Source organism: Ptiloglossa arizonensis, chromosome 9 (genome assembly GCF_051014685.1).
Source record: "Ptiloglossa arizonensis isolate GNS036 chromosome 9, iyPtiAriz1_principal, whole genome shotgun sequence".
Classification (NCBI taxonomy): Eukaryota; Metazoa; Arthropoda; class Insecta; order Hymenoptera; family Colletidae; genus Ptiloglossa; species Ptiloglossa arizonensis.
The window spans coordinates 5,827,226-5,848,688 of record NC_135056.1 but is presented as its reverse complement, the minus strand read 5'-3'; the positions used below and the strand labels follow the sequence as shown (position 1 = coordinate 5,848,688).

General features: G+C 31.8%; 2 protein-coding genes across 3 annotated transcripts in view; one reads left to right on the top strand and one right to left on the bottom strand.

Moving 5' to 3' along the window:
• Window positions 1-21,463, top strand: part of LOC143151633 (dTTP/UTP pyrophosphatase) — a 54,244-nt gene that overhangs the window by 3,773 nt on the left and 29,008 nt on the right. The gene's annotated exons all lie outside the window — the stretch shown is intronic.
• Window positions 14,331-17,491, bottom strand: LOC143151100 (endocuticle structural glycoprotein SgAbd-2). Its single transcript, XM_076319913.1, has 3 exons — window positions 17,447-17,491; window positions 16,693-16,908; window positions 14,331-15,785 (listed from the first exon to the last, which is right to left on the bottom strand). Exons 2-3 carry the CDS (start codon window positions 16,807-16,809, stop codon window positions 15,366-15,368), a joined length of 537 nt encoding a protein of 178 aa, XP_076176028.1. The 5' UTR covers window positions 16,810-16,908; window positions 17,447-17,491; the 3' UTR covers window positions 14,331-15,365.

Sequence of the window (21,463 nt, the reverse complement as noted above, 5' to 3'; positions counted from 1 at the left end):
AAATTTAAAAAGCGAATATTGTTTGCGGGGTATTAACGAGAACGTGCGAGTATTGAAATTCTTTTCTTTAAATTTTTGCAATTCTCTTGATTGTACAGTTTAAAGTAGAAGTTGGGGAGTGTAGGGTGACTCGAGTCGGTAGAAAATAAGATAGTTTGGGATACTTCGAGCGAGAGTGAGCGAGATAGAGTAACAGCGAGCGAGTCTCGCATTACATGCGCTCTGCAGCTGAAACTTCGAAGCGACATCGCGATGTCTTTTTGAGAGTATTAGCAACAGATTAGGGAGTTTTTTCCGATGAAAAATTCATTTAACAAAAATGAATTCATACGTGATCTTATTCGAAGAAGTTGGTATTTTAGTCGTTCAAAAACGATTCATTTTATGCATAATTAAAAAGTAATTCGAACGAGATTATATGTCAACTTATTTTTGTCGAGATGATCTCGCCAATCAATTCGTAATGTTATCATGAAGGACAATGAAGAATATTATACATCTTTTTAACACTAACAGTGGTGAATATGATTCCATCGCCATTGTTACTTGAATCCGGAGTAAAAACTGGCACTTGAAAGCGGGGAAAAGTTGTAGTACATAATATTGTATTTTGATATATATATATATATATATAAGATGTTAGTTCATTCTATAAATTGAATTGACGTTTCACCCCGTTTAGAAATGCAGGTGTTCGTCAAATATAACAAAACATATTTTCCTTTCGTGTAAAATACAGTGCTGCGATAAAATTTACAAAGCGAATACCTGAGTGAAATATATAAATGTTCATTTTCTAACTCAAAAATGAAAGAGAGTGATGGTAAATAAAATCTTTCTAAACAATTAATTAGTAACTGAAATAAAATAGAGAAAAAAAATGCAACACTGTTAGATCGTATTATGTACAAAATGAAATTTAAAATTTTAATCGTCCTTATTAGAAAAAAGGTCGAATAAAACGGGTTGAATATAATACATGTATGTTTAGTACATGTGTTATACTTGAATTGTACGAAGTTAAGTAAGATATAAAAATATATCTAAAAGACTTGTAACATTTTTTTATAACAAAAATTCAAACTAGATATTCGACTGTTACTGAAGAGTGTGGAAGGAAACTTTATTATCGTGTGATTATTTCTGACGCTAGTTTTTCGAAAAGTGAAGAATTCTTTTACTAACAATAAGTGTTTAAGGTAGAAAGTCGTATGGAGACAAATTTGTTAGGTATTAATATCTTACAGATGAATATTGCCTAACTATTGAATGTCTGATTTGAAATTCACAGTATTGTTTCTTATATCTATACATAGCACTTCTAAAACGGATTGTTTTTTATAGACTAATTTAATATGTAAAATTTTAACGAACAAATACTTAGAACTAGCATCGATTAATGTTTCCAGTTGCTTTTAAATTCTATAATCTAAAAGTTTGTTTACTTTATTTAAAAAAAAAAGCCAATTTTCGCAGCATTATTATTATATCCGAAGAGGTCGAAAAATAGAACCATTATTATATACACTATATTGTTCTCTCATTACGACAAAAAATAACTTACAACTACAAGTTAAAGTCCTTGGATGAAAATTTCTATCGTAAATATATAGTATTCCTAATAAGTAATTCGCGTTTTGAAAGAGCCATTAGCTATTTGACTTCAAGTCATATTCTAGTTAGGTTCTTACTTTCTTTTTATCGATAACGTTTCAAAATCAATCTTGTTGTAATAACTTCTTTCAAAATTGTTTTCTAATAAAAATCAGCAATAGTTTCTTTTCTATTGCGTCTTCTATATTTCAAGTTCAATGTATTTTCTTTCGATCGTGTAACACTGTTCGATCACGATAAAAGAATCAATGATATGATGTCGACGAAAGTTGTTTCCTATATTGTGTAAACAAACCTGTTAAACTACCAACGCTAACTTTAATCGTAAATCTAAATCGAGACGTTATTTCTACCTTAGTCCTAAATTCGCTCAGTTTGGATTAAACCGCTGGCAGGATCAAGTATAGCTGCAGATTGAGTTAAGTTCAGTTTACAGTAGCCGTTAGGAAACGGTAGGTCAGGACTGGTCAACTGCAGGTGCAGCCTTCGATGTAGAGTCACATTGCAAATGCAAATGAACTTCAACTCGCCTTCTCTCTGTTCACAGTTCCTTACTGTTTACGATTCGCCTCTAATTATTCTTGTCCTACTAATTTGTTCGAAATAAGTCTATCGAGTCAGGAGAGCAAGCACGTTCATTGACATCTCGAAGTAGCGTAATTTCTCAAAGCAACATGATCTGTTCTCAGTTCTGTGAAGTTCTTGCTGATTTACGATAGAAAGTTCCAACACGAGGCAATGCAGCGTTTTAAGCACGTGCTCGCTGAGAGATCTACCGTGCCATCGTTAATCAATCACGAACTGTGGTCATGCAGGTATGTCCCAGTATAATTTATTCGGAGACGGATGTCGTGTAGACAGCATAAACTTATTTAACTTTGGGTGCAACCCGTTCTTCCTAAAACGACCAAGTGTCTTTCGAACGAATTAATTTGGAATTTGGTCGTATTTGTTGGCTTCGACGAAAGGAACTCATACGAATATTAATTAGAAATACAAAAATATTTATTCACACGTACTCAGAGCTGGGAGTATTTCATTTAAAGTGAAAATAAAATATAACTATTTGAAACAATTTCATTTTTGGTTGCATTTACTTACTCATATTTATATTTTCAATGTATTTACTTTTATTCGTTCTCTTGTGAATTTCTATAATATGCATCGTATTACAATATTATTTAGTTGGCAAGAAATTTGACAAAGTGAACGTAATAGAAAATGCTTCACAAACATATTTTGATGATAAACCAAGGAAATTTTATACTAATGGGATCATGTCGTTGCCTAAAAAATGAGAAGAGGTACAAAAAAAGAGCGATTACATTTTTTTGGAAGTTTCATAAGTAAGATTAAAATATTACTTCATATGGTAGAAAGATAAACGGCACGAATTTATGGGACAACCTAATATGAAAACAGTATGAACATTTTCTGCGTTCTGACACTAAAATATTGTATTTTAAAAGTAGAATGAATATTTTTTATCTCAAAAATAAAATAGACGTAAAAGGATACTATTATACAACGTATTTCAAATTTTTAAGCAAAATATCAATCGATATGAGTCTATATGTTCGATGTCTAATGAAATATAACATGAGAATCTCATTGTAATAATTAAATAATGTATTTTTATTGTAATTATTGTGTGCTATATTAGGCATGTATAATTTGCACCAATATATTTTTAAGAATTAGTAGGTACCGTTGGACAGTTAAAATTTTATTTGTTCATTGTGAAATAACAATAACACAATTGTTACTTTATCGCTACAGGAACAGTTTCATTACTGTATTACATTAACTACCACTATAAAAACAGTGGATTTCTAGTGATCCAGTCCTAGTCGTGCAAGGATTAATTAGTTTAGAAACTTTTGATTTAACCACGGAATAGATCCATACATATGATTTTTAACATTAACACTTCGACTGCTATCTCATTGAAACTCAAGTGACACGTAGTTTACGAAGGGTCACGTAACTTGCATTCGAACCACGTCCGCATTAATTAACAATAAATTACGAATGATATTAGTACGTATTTCTGTCAGAGTGTGATAGGACTAATAAAATGATGATAATTATGAAAATGATAAATATGAATTATATTTGGGTGATGACTTTACTTACTCAATTAATAGTGAATTTATTAAATATTTATAAGAATGTCGAATAAAAGAAATAAAATGGTACAAACGTAATAGATCAGGTGTATTGAAAACAAAATTATTCAACAAAAAGTTACCTCACAGTTTAAACATAAACTTTTTTATATCAAAAGCCGCACATTCGTTTCATGTTTCATGAAATATAAAATCATAAACCCCTTACAGTTTGCTGATTAACAACAAGAATTCGAATAAAATAACAAACGTGCAATCATGATATATTATGTTTGTCTTTATAGTAGATATTTTAGGACGCGAGTCATTTTTGAGTTGCATTAGATGCAATTAAGATCGGATCATTAGACATTGAATACCTGTGAGATAGTATCATTAAGTGTAATTAATTATTTCATTAAATTAGACGTATGAGCAGTGTCGGAATTATGCATAAGCAAACTTAAATAATTGTTCGAGGGTTGTCGAACAAAATAAAACGCTTGAAGTTTTACACATCATAAAAATGATTTCTTTTTTTTTTTTTTTATTATATGTCAGTTTCTTCCGATTCACTATTAGAAAATTTAATATTTTATTAGCTTTGCCACGGAAGCGTAATAGTATTTTTTGCTTAGGGAGATAAATGAAGCAATTTTCCACTTGCGAATTTGGCGTAGCAATCTACGTATTAAATAATTTCCATAAAATTCAAAATAATCAAGAATCGACAATATATTGAGTGGATCAATATATCTTATCGAAATTCCTAAAATTGTTATTACGTATGTACTAAGAAACTAGTAAAATTTCGCGTTATTACAATGAAAGGCAATTCGTTTCCTTCACATTTACGACAATCACTGTTTATAATAACCTCTAACTGATTCAATTTTTAACAGTAATAATGAATATTAATTATGTGACTTTTCAATAATACTTGATAATAAAGTACACTTTTTCAGTCTAGCTGTAATTTTTTACTGTAACCTAATTTTTTATTTCTCACTGACCATTCTACTTTTTCGTAATATTGTGTACTTTTACGTATATTGTGACATTATTATCATAATGTTAATATTTTTCTCGACCTTGTATTACAGGTTTTCTGTGAGAATATTACATTCGACGTACAATACATGATTTTGTTTCTGTACATGGAACAAAATTGAAAATTATCGATAATCGTAATACAATTATTGAGTTATTATAATTACTACTAAGTATGATGTTCAGTTCGTTTAATCGTTCAGCCAATATCTGTTATGTGACTTTCTCGAGGGGATGTCTCATGTCAATTTGACACGCCGATACTCTTCCTCGAGGGATCATAGAACCGAAACCGATTGTATCTCGAAGAACTTTCGTTGAACTTTCACAAGTGACAGCATTACGCGTTGCTATTTTAGTACCCGGAATGTTCACTATTTACAATGGAATTACATAATCTTCTACCTTCTAACGTGAATGCAAGTAATCGATGTAACTTTATCTTCAATTGTTGAGCAGAGACGTATTATTATACAATGAAATAGTAAAGTTGTAAACCGTATGTTCCCGATAAAGAAAAATTACTGAAATGTTTAATTGCTTTTTCTATTTTAGGTTGTCGTAGAAACAAATCTTCTTTCTGGAGAAAAATCTTGAAATGTTACTGTTCTGATGCTTGCTAAATACAATGTTTATAGAATAAAGTAAACATGTCATTCTGCTTTCCTCTGTGCTTTTCTTTTGTATTTTTCATTGCGCTGATTACCGAATAAATTCATTTATTATTGTATATTTCATTCAAGAATTTTAAATCAATTTAAATATTGTAGAGAGTAGAAAATTAATTTTAAAGGTAACAGATACATTGAGAGAATGCACCAAAATAGTTTAATACGTATTATTGAACAATTCAATTTAATAACATTAATCGATAATCAAGTATTATTTGGACCTCAATAAGGCAAAGATATATATATATATATATATATATATATATATATATATATATATATATATATATATATATTTATATTGGATGGATCAATATATCCTATCGAAATTCCTAAAATTGTTATTACTAAGAAATGTATGTACTAAGAAACTTGTACAATTTCGCGTTATTACAATGAAAAGCAATTCATTTCCTTCACATTCACGATAATCGTTGTTTATAATAACCTCTGACTGATTCAATTTTTAACAGTAATAATGAATATTAATTATGTAACTTTTCAATATGACTATGTATTAATAAATAATTAATCTATTATCAGAATCGTGGATAATTTGAATAAATCTTTATCTAGATGATCGTTAATTAAAGTTGATATCATTATCGATAAACTGCAGAATTCGGTTTATTATTAGTATTAAAACAGTGGGAAAAATATTTTTATTGAAATGTATCATAACAATTAATATTGAAAATATCAAAATAGTTTTATTCACAAATCATTATTTCAATATAATTATTACCATTGTGGTTATTACGTTTATTTCTCCTGCTTAAATATGAAATATTTATTATGACCAATTTAAAAGAATTTATTCGTTCGTATTAATTCCCAATTATTGAGATTGCTTTTTTTATTTCTGCTAAGTCATGAACGTGATGTAATTGATGGACATTTGTACGATAATTGTATGTCTTAAATATTATAAAGTCATTTGAAAACATTCTTCAGAATGGTTCGATACAACAATATTAATTTCAATCGTAAACATATCGATGCTATCAAAACACAACTCATTCCTATTGCTACTATTTATCAAAACTTTGAGGATGTACCTCGGTGTAATGTCAAACTTTCGTGCAATGGCATATTTATAATGGTCAAGGTTTGCAATCGTGTAACGAGTTGCAAACAATCATAACGAACGTTACATTTAAACTTCTATTTTACATTACATTTAGGCAAATCTTGTATTTTAAACACATGTGATAAGTTAGTACTCTGAAAGAAATAGAAAACAACAGGATGTTACAGTTTAGAACAATCTTTCGATATTTGCTATTTGTGTAACATCGTACTAAGAAAATATACCATGTTTATCGATGTCTACTTTAATTGAATATCATCGCTCTCATTTATTCTTCCATTCGACCGCAGCCCACGCGGTAACATAAATATGTCACTTTCAATCCATACCATAAACAACAACTTTCTCCTATCATCCAACCGTCCTTCTCTCCTGCCTAACTATTCCATTCAGTTTTATTTCGTATTGCTCTTTCACGCCCATATCTATGTATCCATAGTTCTGTCTTTGCACCTGTCCTTCTACGTTTCTGTCTCTATATTTACTGTTACGTATAGCAGTTAACAATATTCGAACACTTGCAATATATACGTGAATTAAATAAGACTTTTAATATATAAATTAAGTTCGAAATGTACAAACCAACAACATTTGCAATATATAAATTAAATGACACTTGCAGATATAGAATTGAAATTAAAGTTGTTTAAATAGTATTATGTCCATAATAACACTCGAATATCGGGATTATATTGATAACATCGAGAAAAGTTAGCAACGCGTATAACAGTTATGAAACTATTGCTATAAACACGAGGTGTACAAAAACCATGAAAATATTTGAATATTGCATTAATGTATGAAGGTTGTAAATTCTTTGGTACTCGCAGAAAACATTACATAAGAAAGTTATTAATTCAACGTTTCAGCATCAGCTACCTAGAAATTTAACTCAGGTCTTATTTAAGGAGATATACGATATACTACTCGTATAGTGGTTAACGAAAGTATTCGAATGCTTCGATCTACAACATTTAGCACATCAAATATGCATGTTGGACTAAAGTGTTTGAAACAATATCGTATCTACAGCAAGGGGAAGGTCTCAGGATTGTGTTAACAAATTTAGAAAATAATTCCACGATGCGTACAATATTTACAACATATTTATTACAAACACGCATTATCAATGGATAATTTCTTATCGATAAACATCAACTATGTTATGGAAGTCAACTATAAGAAACTTATTACAGACGTCGATAAATATATAAAAATCCATGTGTATGTGTAGAAAACTTATACGATTATAAATACATATAACATAATTATGAAACATCACATCTAAACAAAAAAAGATAATTTGGACAATCAATCGAGTGAAAGAACAAAAGAAAAAATATTCAAACAACAGTCGAAGTATTTTCATTATTTTATTCCGAAACAGTAATGTCTCTAATAGAGAAAGAAAATATTGCATCTTATTGCCTGGTATATGCATTATATCATTCTTATATAGAAGAACTATCTCGTCAAATTAATTTCTGCCAGTAAACTTTCATATTATACTCGTATATGATCTAGGAATCATAATTTATAATCAATGCTAATAATAAACCACATCGAAACATGTTCTTATAACTTCACGTTTCTAACTGAGCATTAAGCGTGTGATATGACGGTTTGTGCTTGAAATTCAAATAAATTAGTCTGATTATCATAGCTAACGTGAACTGTGTGAAAATGTATGTATATTTACTATTCAATGAAATAGGAAAGCATTGATGCAAAGTTGAATCGGGAACGATTTCAATTTTGTTCTTACCGAAGTCAATCAAAACATATTAACTGTCTGAGTTTGCAATAAAAATATGAAGTGCAAACAAATGGTAATTAGTACAATGTATAAGTACTACCACACACAAGAAAAACGCTAAAAAATCAGTTCCATGCGAAAGAGAAAATTTAGAGTATGAGACAATTCAAGAAATTCGCTTCAAACAAGTCAACGCTAAGAATTATTTAATTATTAATTATACACATTATGTATAGATTTCCGTAAAGGAGACTACCACTAAAGTAGGACAATACTGTTACATATGTAACGATTAATTATGTTCTACTAATGTTCCACTAATAAGTATGTTAATGAAAGGAGATGAGCAGCTGTCAGTTGCAAGTCAACTATTTAATGAGTTGTTTGGGAATTGCTCTCCAGAATGCAAAGGAATGAGATGATTCCAAATACATACTAGATTTTATTCTTCAATCGCTAATTTATATGTCCAATAACGTCACGCTGTGGCCGAAGCAACGCGCGTCGTGCGGTTACAAGACATAACAAATTTGGTAATAAGAGAACTCTGCGAAGATAAAGTGGCCATGCCCCGTTTATCATCGTTTCAGAGAATTGAATGAAACGAATGATAAGATTATAACTCGGTTTGTTGATTCGACCGTATATACATACTTTTTTACCCCCTGACAATAAAGAGAGTTGCTCGTAACGGACGCAGCGTTGTACACGATCAAAGCAGGGAAAAAACTGAAATTGTTTGATTAAAATATAATACAAGTTACATGATCCCATTAATTAATACGTTAATATCTTCCGTAAAAGAAATAACTCCATTTTTAGCAACACTATTTTTTTAAAATACCATTTCGATGAAGAATACCAGAACGAATTAAAAAATACTTCTATATTGCCATAACCAATTTTAACAAGATGAAGTCCATAAATTGAAGTAGCCATTATTCTATACCGAATATTTCGACAAAATTAAGGGTTGTCAAACATTTCTTAAATTCCCGTAACGATAATATGGAATTATTTTTAAATTTTAATAAAATACTATCTAGACATTTTATTTATATTAATAATAGACAGTTCAAACGTTTAAACGGATGTGCTCCAGTAAAATGAACTTGCGCAAAATTTAATGTACATTAAGCCTCATTTAAACACCTTATAAGGTACAATACAGAAATTAGAAACCATAGGTTTAATATTATAATTGGAATATACGTATATGAATTGCGTTACTAATTCAAAAAATATTCCTGAAAATTACGAGGAAATCGTTAAAAAAGAAAAATAAGTGCAATTTGAGAAAGGAATATAAGATTGAGCGAATTATTAAGAATTCCAAGTATTTTAAATAATGAGGACGTACAAAGACCAATAAATATGACAGGACGATACTGGAGCAAATTTAAATACGCACTAATTAAATTATGGCCAACAGAGTGATCGTTTTCCACTTATAAATTAATTTTAACAAATAAACGTCACCGATTGACAACTTTAAATATTTAAAAAATGCTCGTAGATTATAATAACGCGAATCTCAATATACCAGAATAATTACATAAAAATTGGTAAATATGTATACATGAATATTAATATATTGTCCAGTATACTATATGTCGCATATTATATAGTTTGCATATTTTATGTGCATAAATGATATACGTTTCACAGATATTCACCGTGCATAAACATCAGAAATTTATGTATGAATGTTTAAGGGACAAAAGACATGAACACTTGCCAGTGAACTATTTCGTCAACTTCCTAAATCTTACAAATGGTGCTATAACATTCAGGCAATCGAGAATCAGCGAAAACCACTGAGATTACAGATCCTTCAGAGAGAAGGAGTCCAGGGAATTAATTTAGATTATTACCTTTGCAAGTATCTTCGGCGAAAACAAGGTTAATTCAGGAGTTGAACATTAAACGGTATTCACCATCGATAAAAAGGATAAGTAGTCGATTATGGTAGATAAATTTCTGAGCAAGTGCAATCGTCACGAATTGCTGTTATTACACTGAATAACCAATAAATGTCGAGACCTCTATTGCTATTTTATCAATGACTACTTGACCGTTGACAACAATAGTACAGTGAAGACTGTTGTATGTGTAACGTCTATATAAAATACGATACATAATACGGAATATGTTTATATTAAATTCTCGAAAAGTATTGAATACCCAAACGTGTAATTTAACATTTAAGATCCACTCTCCCCTTCTCTTCAAATTTCATTTCGGTCAGCCACCGAACTTTATCCAAAGTTCTCGTTCTCGTTGGAAAAATTCGAATTTGAAACGTTATAACTCATAACTTTGCATAGACTTAACAAATGATTTACACGAACAAAATATGACAATAGTTGAAACTATACGTAGAAGTCGTGAAAATTGAGCAAGAAATTTACGAGAAATTAAAGATAAAAGTGTTATGTCATTGGACTTTTTATTTATTAAAAATTCAACATTAGTGACTTATGTGCCGTTGTTTTTTATGTAATATTATTTTATTATTGTCGATGCATCACGAACCTACAATTTCTAGAACAGAACAAAATTTTAAGCCTGAAATTATCGAATATTAAAATTAAACCAAATGTAAGGAAAACATTCTTCACAGAGTAGTAAATGAATATTCGTGTAAACCAAATTTTCGTCGTCAGCTGCTTACACTATTTTACAATTTTCTGGATATAATGGCCTATAATGTGTACATAATATAGAGTATAACTCGTGATATCCTTCGCTAGTAAAATCAAGTGGTAGGAAGAAATTTTTGGAAAATTTTACTATACTATTACTTAACCCCTATACTGACGCAAGAGTTGAGAAATATTTATCTAAAGGCATATCTTGTAAATCAGAAGTGAAACGAGCAATAGAGGCAACAGGAAGGAAAATGGAGAGGAAACTGGAGACTAACCTCAAGAAATGCCGCACGAAAACAAGACAGATGCTTCACGTGCCATAGAAAAGACGATAAACATTTTCAAAAATGTGATACATAATTTATATGCAAAGAACACTCTACAGTGTTAAAAACGGTAAAGTACGTAAGTTGTGCTTCCATGTAACGTAACATACATATTATATAATAATATAACATACAAAATCTATATCCTCTTAATAAAACTGAGAAACATTTAAACAAAATTAGGAAAATACACTCTTCTAAGAATTAAATAAAATAGGTATTCGATATTACTACACATTACAAGTCTAAATACACGAATATTGCAATCATAATGTTCGAGTCTAAAAATATGAGACTCGTAAAATAAGGAACACCCTTAATTATTTACTTATAATTAATCTATCGATACATACGAAAAAAGAAGAATTCTTACTTTTTCAGTTATCATGGTAACATATATAAATCTTATTTGATCGTCGAATAAACACTTTCAATCATTTACGAACTATCGACACAACCAAAACAATCTATTATTCTGTACGATGATCATCTCGACAAATCCTTTCAATTGCAAGATCGTGGATACCTTCTTGATCCTCGTTTTCGTTATACCGCAGAATAGAACAGATTTTGAAACGCGCGGCAAATTATCCGCAACTTACGACACAATAACGGAGCATCGTTTCCGCGTTCTAACGCGCGTGTCTGTCTATTTCCATTGCCATTACGGCGTAAACAATTTAACAAAGTAAACCGTAAATACGCATAACGATGCACGCGTGCGAATGCTGTTTACACAGGCGGATGGTTTTCCGCGTCAACCGTGGAGCGTGTAATCCAAACGAACGAGGACGACGCCGTCAACGGTGACGACGCAGCTGCTGCAACGAGGAACTTTCCTCCTCTGACACTTATGCAATATTTCTCTGTCTCCTTTCCAGCGATGGCAACCTTCGACCTCGTCTTTCGTATTATCGCGTCGCACCTGCCGCACGCTGTGCTGTTTTCGCTGCAAATAGATCGCGCGCGAAATCCGCGTTATTTCGAAGGAATTCGTTTCCCGCATTGTTTCGCAGATAATAGTTCCATTAAATTCACCGTTTATCGTCTTGAGCGGCAGTCGCGACTCATTGAACAACGCGAGTCGTTATGTTTCGAGAACACAAACAAAAGTACCTACTGAATAATAACGATGCCGTATCGACAGTTTTGCGTCATTTAAAATTGATACTAGATTATTGATCCTAGATGAAGTGCCTCATTTAAACACCTTATAAGGTACAATACAGAAATTGGAAACCATAGGTTTAATATTACAATTGGAATATACGTATATGAATTGCGTTACTAATTCAAAAAATATTTCTGAAAATTACAAGGAAATCGTTAAAAAAGAAAAATAAGTGCAATTTGAGAAGGGAATATAACATTTAGCGAAATATTACAGTAACGCCTCGATAAAACGTTACGTTCATCCCTCGATAAAATGTACCGCGTTGTTCTTCATCGCTGTTCGGGTAGAAATCGGTGTAATATCTAATGCAAACTAAAACCTTTTGTATTTTTTTTTATTGTACATTCGTGAGGGTGTTATCAACGAATTAACGAGATTCTAACGATGAAAATTAGACCAAACAAGATTCTATCGAGACTATCTTTGATTGTATGTAATAAAATATTTTCAAAAATTATTCGTATATTGTATAAGGAAATATACAATACAATCGTGTTTGGTTTCATTTTCATCGGAAGAATCTCGTTAATTTCTTGTATAACGCGCTCACGAATATACAATGAAAAATATAAATGGTTTTAGTTTGCATTAGCAACGTGTCACGACGATACACGTGCCTTCGCTTTCAAGCACGACGACCGAACACCTGTAATACGAGACACGCTCGCTATTTTGCACACTCCTTGTGTATCTACTTCACTCTCTCCGTCTTACGGTTCGCACGTGGTTGAGTTTTAACCGGAGATACGAAAGGTCGATTCTAGAAACCAATTCGCTACCAACCCTCTTTAAAATGTTTCAAGAAACACTGAAAATCTACATATATTCTAACACGGAATTATTGTATTTATTAAATGTATATCGTGCACTTTGAGAACTAAGGTTTCAACCGGAGATACGAAAGGTCAATTCTAGAAACAAATTCGCTACCAACCCTCTTTAAAATGTTTCAAGAAACCCTGAAAATCTATAATACATATATTCTAACACGGAATTATTGTATTTATCAAATGTATATTATGAACTTTGAGAACGAAGATTCTGATATGTATATTCAATATTTTGTATATTTTATTTAAACGATATATATAGAAATATATTAAAGTGCAAGAATACGTATTTAATAAATAAATATCCGCTCATTGTAACGATAAACTATTTGAATTCTCTTCAAAAATTAAAAATTCGATAATTTAATACGATTTAAACATTGTGTGCAAGTAGAATAGATCATTCGTAACACAACACTCTTTTTCGTTGATACTACAATACTGTTTGAGGGTTTCTTTTTTACACATTAAGAAAAATACAGATTTTTGATTCTTTTGGAATACTTTCAAAACCGTAAGGATCGTTTAAAAAAAGTTTAAGCGAAATTGCACCTTCCTTTATACCTAGAAAAATTGCGTACCAATTTTAAGAGACAAAAACAGATGGAAATTTGTTTAAACTTTTTTTTAATATCTCTCAACGTTGTGAAAATTTTTCAGGACAAAGAAAAATGTGCAATCTTTTTAAGGTGTAATTTTATTCCCTGAAACCGTATTTCGACATTAACTAAAAACTATTTTTTGTTATAAAAAATCTACTCTATATATGCACAGGATTTTAAAATATTCTGCTTTAAGTTTATATCAAATTCGTGTATGACTTCAAAACTGCATTTCAACGAATATAGATCATTTTATTGAAGTCTACTTTATACTGTTTATTCCAAGAATTATATTGGGTTGTTCGGAAAGCAATTTTGTTTTTTTTTGGTGAAAATGAAACACAATTTTTTTAGAGCGTATAAACATTTTATTAAATTATATATTCTCCATTTTGGAAAACGAAATGACTTTCCGAACAACCTAATATATATTCTGAAATTGGTCACGACGGTTTCAAGGGAGGGCGATTAACATTTAAAAAAAATGTTTATATTTATCATTATATTTTTACGAAAGTATTGTCAATGTATTGACAATTTTCTAGAAGGTTTGAAAAGTATAATTAAAGAGTAATCTGAATAAAGTCGTGTTTGGAATCATTTTTATCGAGTGAACCACGCTAATTTATTGGCAACATTCTCACGAAAATTTTTATTTTTAACAGCGGATATCTCATTCTGTACACGTGCTACAGCAAAATAATTGCTCTCACAAACCATGCTTCACTTTTCCGAAACTCGCCCGGAATGAAATTCCAAGTAACCATTAAAATGACGAATTATAAATCTTTGATATATAATACAAAGCAACTGCTACTGAAAATCGGTGCACAGTAAGCAATGACGTCCGCAAGACACGGTAGTGCTCAGACTGAACCGATGAAGCATTGAAACTCGTCTATTTATCTCGAATGTGACTACTGTTTAGTCGTTGGAATACATTCATGGAGTTCACATAGTCGAATATCTCCAACAAGTGCGTCGCAAATATTGTTAAACGCACACTTGGAACCAAACGTGTACAATCTTGACGTTTGTATGTCACCGTTGCGAGTATATTTTAGTATATTTTAAAAATCGTGAAGCCAGCGTCAACCATTCGGTTCGCTTACAACGAATGGTAATTACCGATCGAATACCGCTAATGTGCACAGAACGCAGTCAAGGTACGAAAGTGTTTTGCAAGTCGAATTCGAGTCTTGGAACGTTTATTTCAATGAAACACGTTTCACAGAGCACCTTACATTAAAAAACGAAGGGTGAGCGAAGTGTTACAGTATCCGCTTTACAACGTGGAACTCGATCGAAATTTCTGCGTACTCGCGCGTCCATCACCGGTGAGACATTCGTGCGGTTGGACGATTTCGAGCGGAACGCTCTACGGAGGAGTACACCGACGAATATAGTAAGTTTCTCCGATCGAGGAAGAGCCAGCTTCGCTGGGGATTCGTTCGCGAAATGTTATTTTGGTGAAAATGGAACGTCGCCGAAAATTACAATCTATTCTTCCCTTCTTTGTAAGGATGAGCGGCTATCCAGTCGAGGGCACGTTGGATGAGAACTGGCACCGGTTGAGTGGGCGGAGGGGTCGGTAGATGAGCACCCTGAAAAGTGGCGCCGTTTTCGTTGGCCAGCCAACCGAGGTTGAATTTGGTGCCGTCTGGCGCGGTCCACGAGGCCGAGCCACGTACCTCTTCGGCCTCTGTGTCCTTCTGGCCAGGGTTTTTCAGGAATCCCTCCTCCTGATAGGTGATACCGTTAACGCTTTCCCATTTCGCGGAAAAACTGCCGTCCGGGCTGATGTCTTGGCTTTGACTGAGGATGGGTATATGCTGGGCCGCAGCTAACACCATGCACATCAGGTTTAAGAGAAAAATCGTACGGGAGTACATGACGTGGCTCGAAGGGGCTTCCTGAAAGAAATTATTCACGATTGCGTAACACGTGGACTATTCGACCGTGTACTTTTGTCTAATTTATTTAACCCAGTGACGCCGACAACGATTTGAGAAACGATCGATGAAGTTAGGTATCGTTGTTGTTCGTACTAGGTTGTTCGATAAGTTTTCTCGGTTTTTCCATTGTAAATATATACTATGACACTTGAACCTTGCACAACTGTAAATATAACGAGTCGACAGATCTGCATGAAACGCATGTTCATCGAGCAGTGGTACCATCTTTGGAAAAATAAAACGATGAAATAGCTCCATTTCTTATCGAACGATCAAACTTATCGAGCGACCTATTATATTCGATGACAGTCTCTCCGACTATCATTTTGTAATTATTTTCACCTCGTCGTTGAGAAACGACGGAATGTATAACGAATCACCCCGTATGTACAATTTGATCGCGTTTGTTAAAAATGAATCACTGTAGCCATTTTTTCGTCAAATTTCTAAAGTGAAGATAGAAGAAAAAGATTAAGATGTTTAGTACGATTACTGATTAGATCCACTAAGATCGGAACGAACGTAGGAAAACCTATTAAGACGTCAGAGTGTTAATTAAATAATGACCGGTTATGATTAGGTTATATTACTTATCGACAGGAGATAATTCGATTGAAATTTATATCAGCATGGCGATGAAATTATGCATCGCGCGACGTGAGAAATTGTAATAATTTGTGCGTTAATTGCCGATAGAGATCAAATAAATTCGATCCGGTGAAAATCTACCAGTCCTATTTATTAGGGGAAATCATAACCCGAACGAAATATGACGAGAGATTCTCGTACGTCGAGGTTCTAGATTGAACAGTTTTGTTGGAAAATTGGACGTTTGTTAAGCACACCGCTACCGAATCGTTTGTACCTCGGTTTGTGATTTTCCAGTTATCCCGTGTAAAATCGTACTGATGATCGTGAGTCTATCCCGTCCACCTTTTATAGCTTGATGTAAGTACTCTCCGCTATCACCGACATTTTGCATCAAATGTCACTCGGTGATACCGGTTCAGCCTTCGTATGACCGGTAACACGTATCGAAGGAAACCTTTCCGGCTAGATTACGGGACGAGCAACCTGTAATCTATCCGCACCTTCATCGTCAATTAACCATTACTGTAAATATGTAGTGGTTATAAATATACAAATTACGCGTCAAACGCCACACGGAATGCTTTACTTCTACGGTGGTTTTATTTAAAGTGATTAAACTACACGCTCGGTTCCCATTTACGTTACTGAAAATATATAATTACTCCTTGTTACGAGAGTTTACCTTCGTACATTGTTGCCGTGTGACAGCAATGATGACACGAGATATTTTATAAAGTATTCGATCGTAGGAGAAGATCTTACCGATAGTTGAGCAGTGATTGCAATTCGCCTCGAGCAATACTTACAGAGTTTTAAGAACTCCTTTGTTATTTTCGCATCAAATGTATGCGACGAGCATTAACGTGACGAGTCTTTGTTAAAATGCTACTACTCGGAGGTAAATTATTAGTGTACAAGGTGTTCGGTAAATTGTGGTACAATTGACGAGAAAATCCCTTGTAACAAAATTAAAAGAAAATATAACAGACATTCTATTGATTGCAAGAAAAATTGCTTTCCATGTATACCTGTGATCGTTGAACTAGAGTATGAAAGTGGGTAATACCGGTCGACCTTTACTTATGGCAGCATGTTAGTACAATCGTTTGTTCTGCAAAAATATCAAGATGTGAAAAATTAAGAATTTGCAATCGAAAACACGTTACGAGTAGTCTGTGATAATTTAATAGGAAAGACACAACTTCGTTTGTAATAAAATAGACGACATCTCCAGCAGGTTTTGTAAAATGATTTGTACAAGTCCTGTATTACTATATTTTTTACATTTTTCTTGTTACTAAAAATGACTAGGTTAGAATAATGTTATCTTGTTAAATAATTGTATATTTAGGTCATCGGTTAAGCACCGTGTTGAACTTATACTATATTGGTACTGTAGTTTCGTGTCTGAAATTATTTATTTCAAAAACTGTGCAAATAATCAAATAATATATTCTTTACGTTTTCTTTATCTTTTTACGAAGAATCTCCTAAACAATCGTAACACATTTCACTCAGACATGAATAATAAAATACAAAGATAAGATCGAATTTTATCCACTAAATAAAATTTTTATTTCTTCATTTTTCTTTCTATCTTCATCAGAATATATTACCAATAGATTGTCGAATTTCATCGATGAAATTTTTAGTATAAATATCTTGGTATGTCTTGATACAAAATGTTATTATAATACATATCGATGTTACTTGTATTTTTCTAATTTTTTGTTACTGTTTCTAAAAATTGATGAATTTTAATACTGTCTTTTTAATTGAATGCAATTAGTCGGAGGATAATGAATTCGACAACAAATAGATAGTATCCGTACAACCGTTGACCTTTTCAAAAACGAATTATTTTGTTCGAAATAAACAAAAATTGAAACTGATATCGACCCACGATATCTATGGAGTTTGTGTTGATACTGTCCTAATGCATTATTAGGAAATTCAATTACGAATATTTGTTCACAATTTTAATCGTTAGTTCTGTGTTACAATATTTAAAATAACTTAAAAAAACAAATGTCGCATATGTGCCAGTATTCCTGAGAAGATTAATGTTCGCAAGTAGAAGTAATGAGCAATGGACAGACACATTAGTCAAGTCATTAAATTATACATATGCGCACTTAACGAGATTTCAATTTAATTTTCAATTTTCTCAAAAAGAAAACCTCCTACAAAAAAATTTTATTACATATTTTCGATTTATTTTTACACGTAAAATCGCGCCTACTTCTGTATCGAAAGTATCGATAAAATTAATGTATATAATAATTAACGTTGATGCGTACGCACCTTGATAAACACCAGTCACCAGTGATTAAAAGTACTCCCGAAAAAACAAGATGACAGTGATTGGCGCAAAAACAATTAATCTCGTGATCTGAAATGACCTTTCGCTCGTTAAAGGCTCGAGCCTTCTGAAAAATGATCTGTCAAAGGAAGCGCGATTGTAATAAGCGGAATCAGTGGGTTTTGAATACTTTGTACAGAGTATTATATTCTCAGTACCGCCCAAGTTTTTTCATTGCGAGAAGTGCCATCGATCATCTCTTCATTCAAATGTCCGACACGTTTTAACGATACTCGTAGAACGAAAAAAGAAGTGCTTGAGAAAACGCATGTTCTCTCAGAAGCTCGTAAGGTAATGTCAGGTCAATGTCGAATGAGTCAGGGCTTGTCGTGGATACTAAAATTTGTCAAATTGTTGCGCGACCTTTTTAATTCCATGTATGAGTTTACGTGCCCCTTTCAATTCTAAGTATCGTTTCATAATCTTTCACCGGCTCAAATTTTAATAGATGACTTTACGAGAAAGAATTTTCAACATGTTTGAATTTAGAACATAGTACCGAAGTTACCGATGAACGTGAAAATATATCGTTCATTCTTTTCATTGCTGAATTAATTGATTATCGGTAGAAAAAATATCTGTACTGAATTAATTTCACAATTTATTTCTTCATATTTTACCTCAGTTGTCGAGTTTGTAATGATTATTGGTTAAAATTAAATAAAGAAGTATAAAATTTCTCATAATTATGCACAAAGGTCGAACAATTGATATATATATATATTATCTAGAATAATATTGTTACTTACACCTGTGTATAGTCAGAAAAATTAAAAATTGATACAGTGGACACATTTTGAAATACCATCGCTGTTTTAATGTTTTTACTACTTATTGTGTAAAGTCATTGTCTATCGTAAAAACTTATTTTTCAAAAATTTCTGTGGAAAAATTTTCAAATATACAGAATCTGTGTTGCAGTCTCGTTGTAAAAAATATATGATTTGCAAACTTATTATTCTTTCGTGTCAATAGTGATCTATAGTAAAAGTTTAAAATTAATAAAAAATAAAGGTTATACACAGAAATGCGCGTCACAAGCCCAAAAGAATATAAGTGCATAGTTATTTATATCAGTATGAAGTTATGATTAATAGCGTTACTTACATTACTTTGAAATTATGAAATCAAGAATTTTTTCCTACTTTTAGTACATCGTCGCTGTTATATAACCAATACCTATAGGAAGATATTGGCACATATGTGAAGTTGCTATTCTAGTTAATAGCTTTTTAAGTAATATTGCAAAACGCCTACCTTGTCACTCTACACTTTATTTACATCCTACAAATGTGTTTACTACATTATAATCCTCCGTTTGAATCGATTGCGAACTCGTTGCTTCGAATCTTCATTAAATTTTCACTTGATCAAGTTAAATATCTTCGTTACGGAGAATTTCAACGTGATCGCTGTGTTGTAAACAACATCTTCCAAGAAGATGCGTGGAATTGTAAAATTTACGAAAATAACTAAGGAACAATAATTTTTGAATAACTCTCTATGATTGTTCAGTTATTGCAAAGTTCAAATTTCTTGGCGTATTATTTGTCAAAAATTATTAACTCGATAAAAGTTTCAAGCATTATCCCCCACCACTTCGAAGTTAAACAAGATTTCAGTTAACTATCCCGAGTAATACTTACCGCGTACAGGATTAAATTTCAGACAAAAAAAAAAGAAATAAAAACATATTTATGGTCATATCTCCGTAAAAGTATTATCAATAAATTAGTAAGATTTTGCCACGTGAAAATACGAGAAGTTGAAACACTGCCAAAGTTGAACTATTTTTGATTCTTCGTAATTAATACGTTTTTAGAAATAATTTCGAATATCGTATAATTAAAAATAATCTGAATTAGGCCGTGTTTGGACTCATTTTCACTGAGAAAACTCAGTCGATTTAATGATGATACTTTCGTAAAATTATCATAGAAAATAAATATATATTGAAAATTGGTATTCTACGTTAGCGATTGACACGCCGATACTCGTAGTGTCGCTTTAAAGTTTCGATCGTTCAGCTCATTTAATGCGAGATTAGTTTGTTGTTGCTGTATTTCGCTCACTCTCTGTATATTATCGTACATTCGCTGTTCTCTTCGAACAATGTTAGAAATAAAATGCATATCATATTTGTTAAAAGTTTCCAAGCGAAACCAAGTTTAACTTTTATCAAAGAATTACTGTATTTCTTTCATTTAACGTGCATTTATTTTCACAGATAGTTTTGTAGTTATCGCGACGTGATTTCGGTTTTAATTTTGTTTTTATACTTATATTCATAAGTATAAAAACTTTCCATAATTACGTTTTGTCATCAACATCAGTTTTTGTCCACCACTATATCGATTTACCCTTTTCTTTTCTAAAATATATGTAATATACTCAATCAGTAAATACGATTAATATTCATTCTTTTTTCGTAGACAAATCTGCATTCTTGCTTTAACAGTTTTTCTGCATTTTACCAGAATATTTATCTTTCCAATCTTTTCAATTAAAGCTGGGTTTTAATAACTTACAAACCTTTCATATTTCGTGCAACAAAAGTGTTAAATAAAAAAGTAAATGTACAGATTAGGCATAGAGTTCTCACAAAACTTAGTAAGATATAACAAAAACCTATTTTATAGCTGAAATTCATGAGTTTATTGTTGAAATGTGATTGAAGATTAAG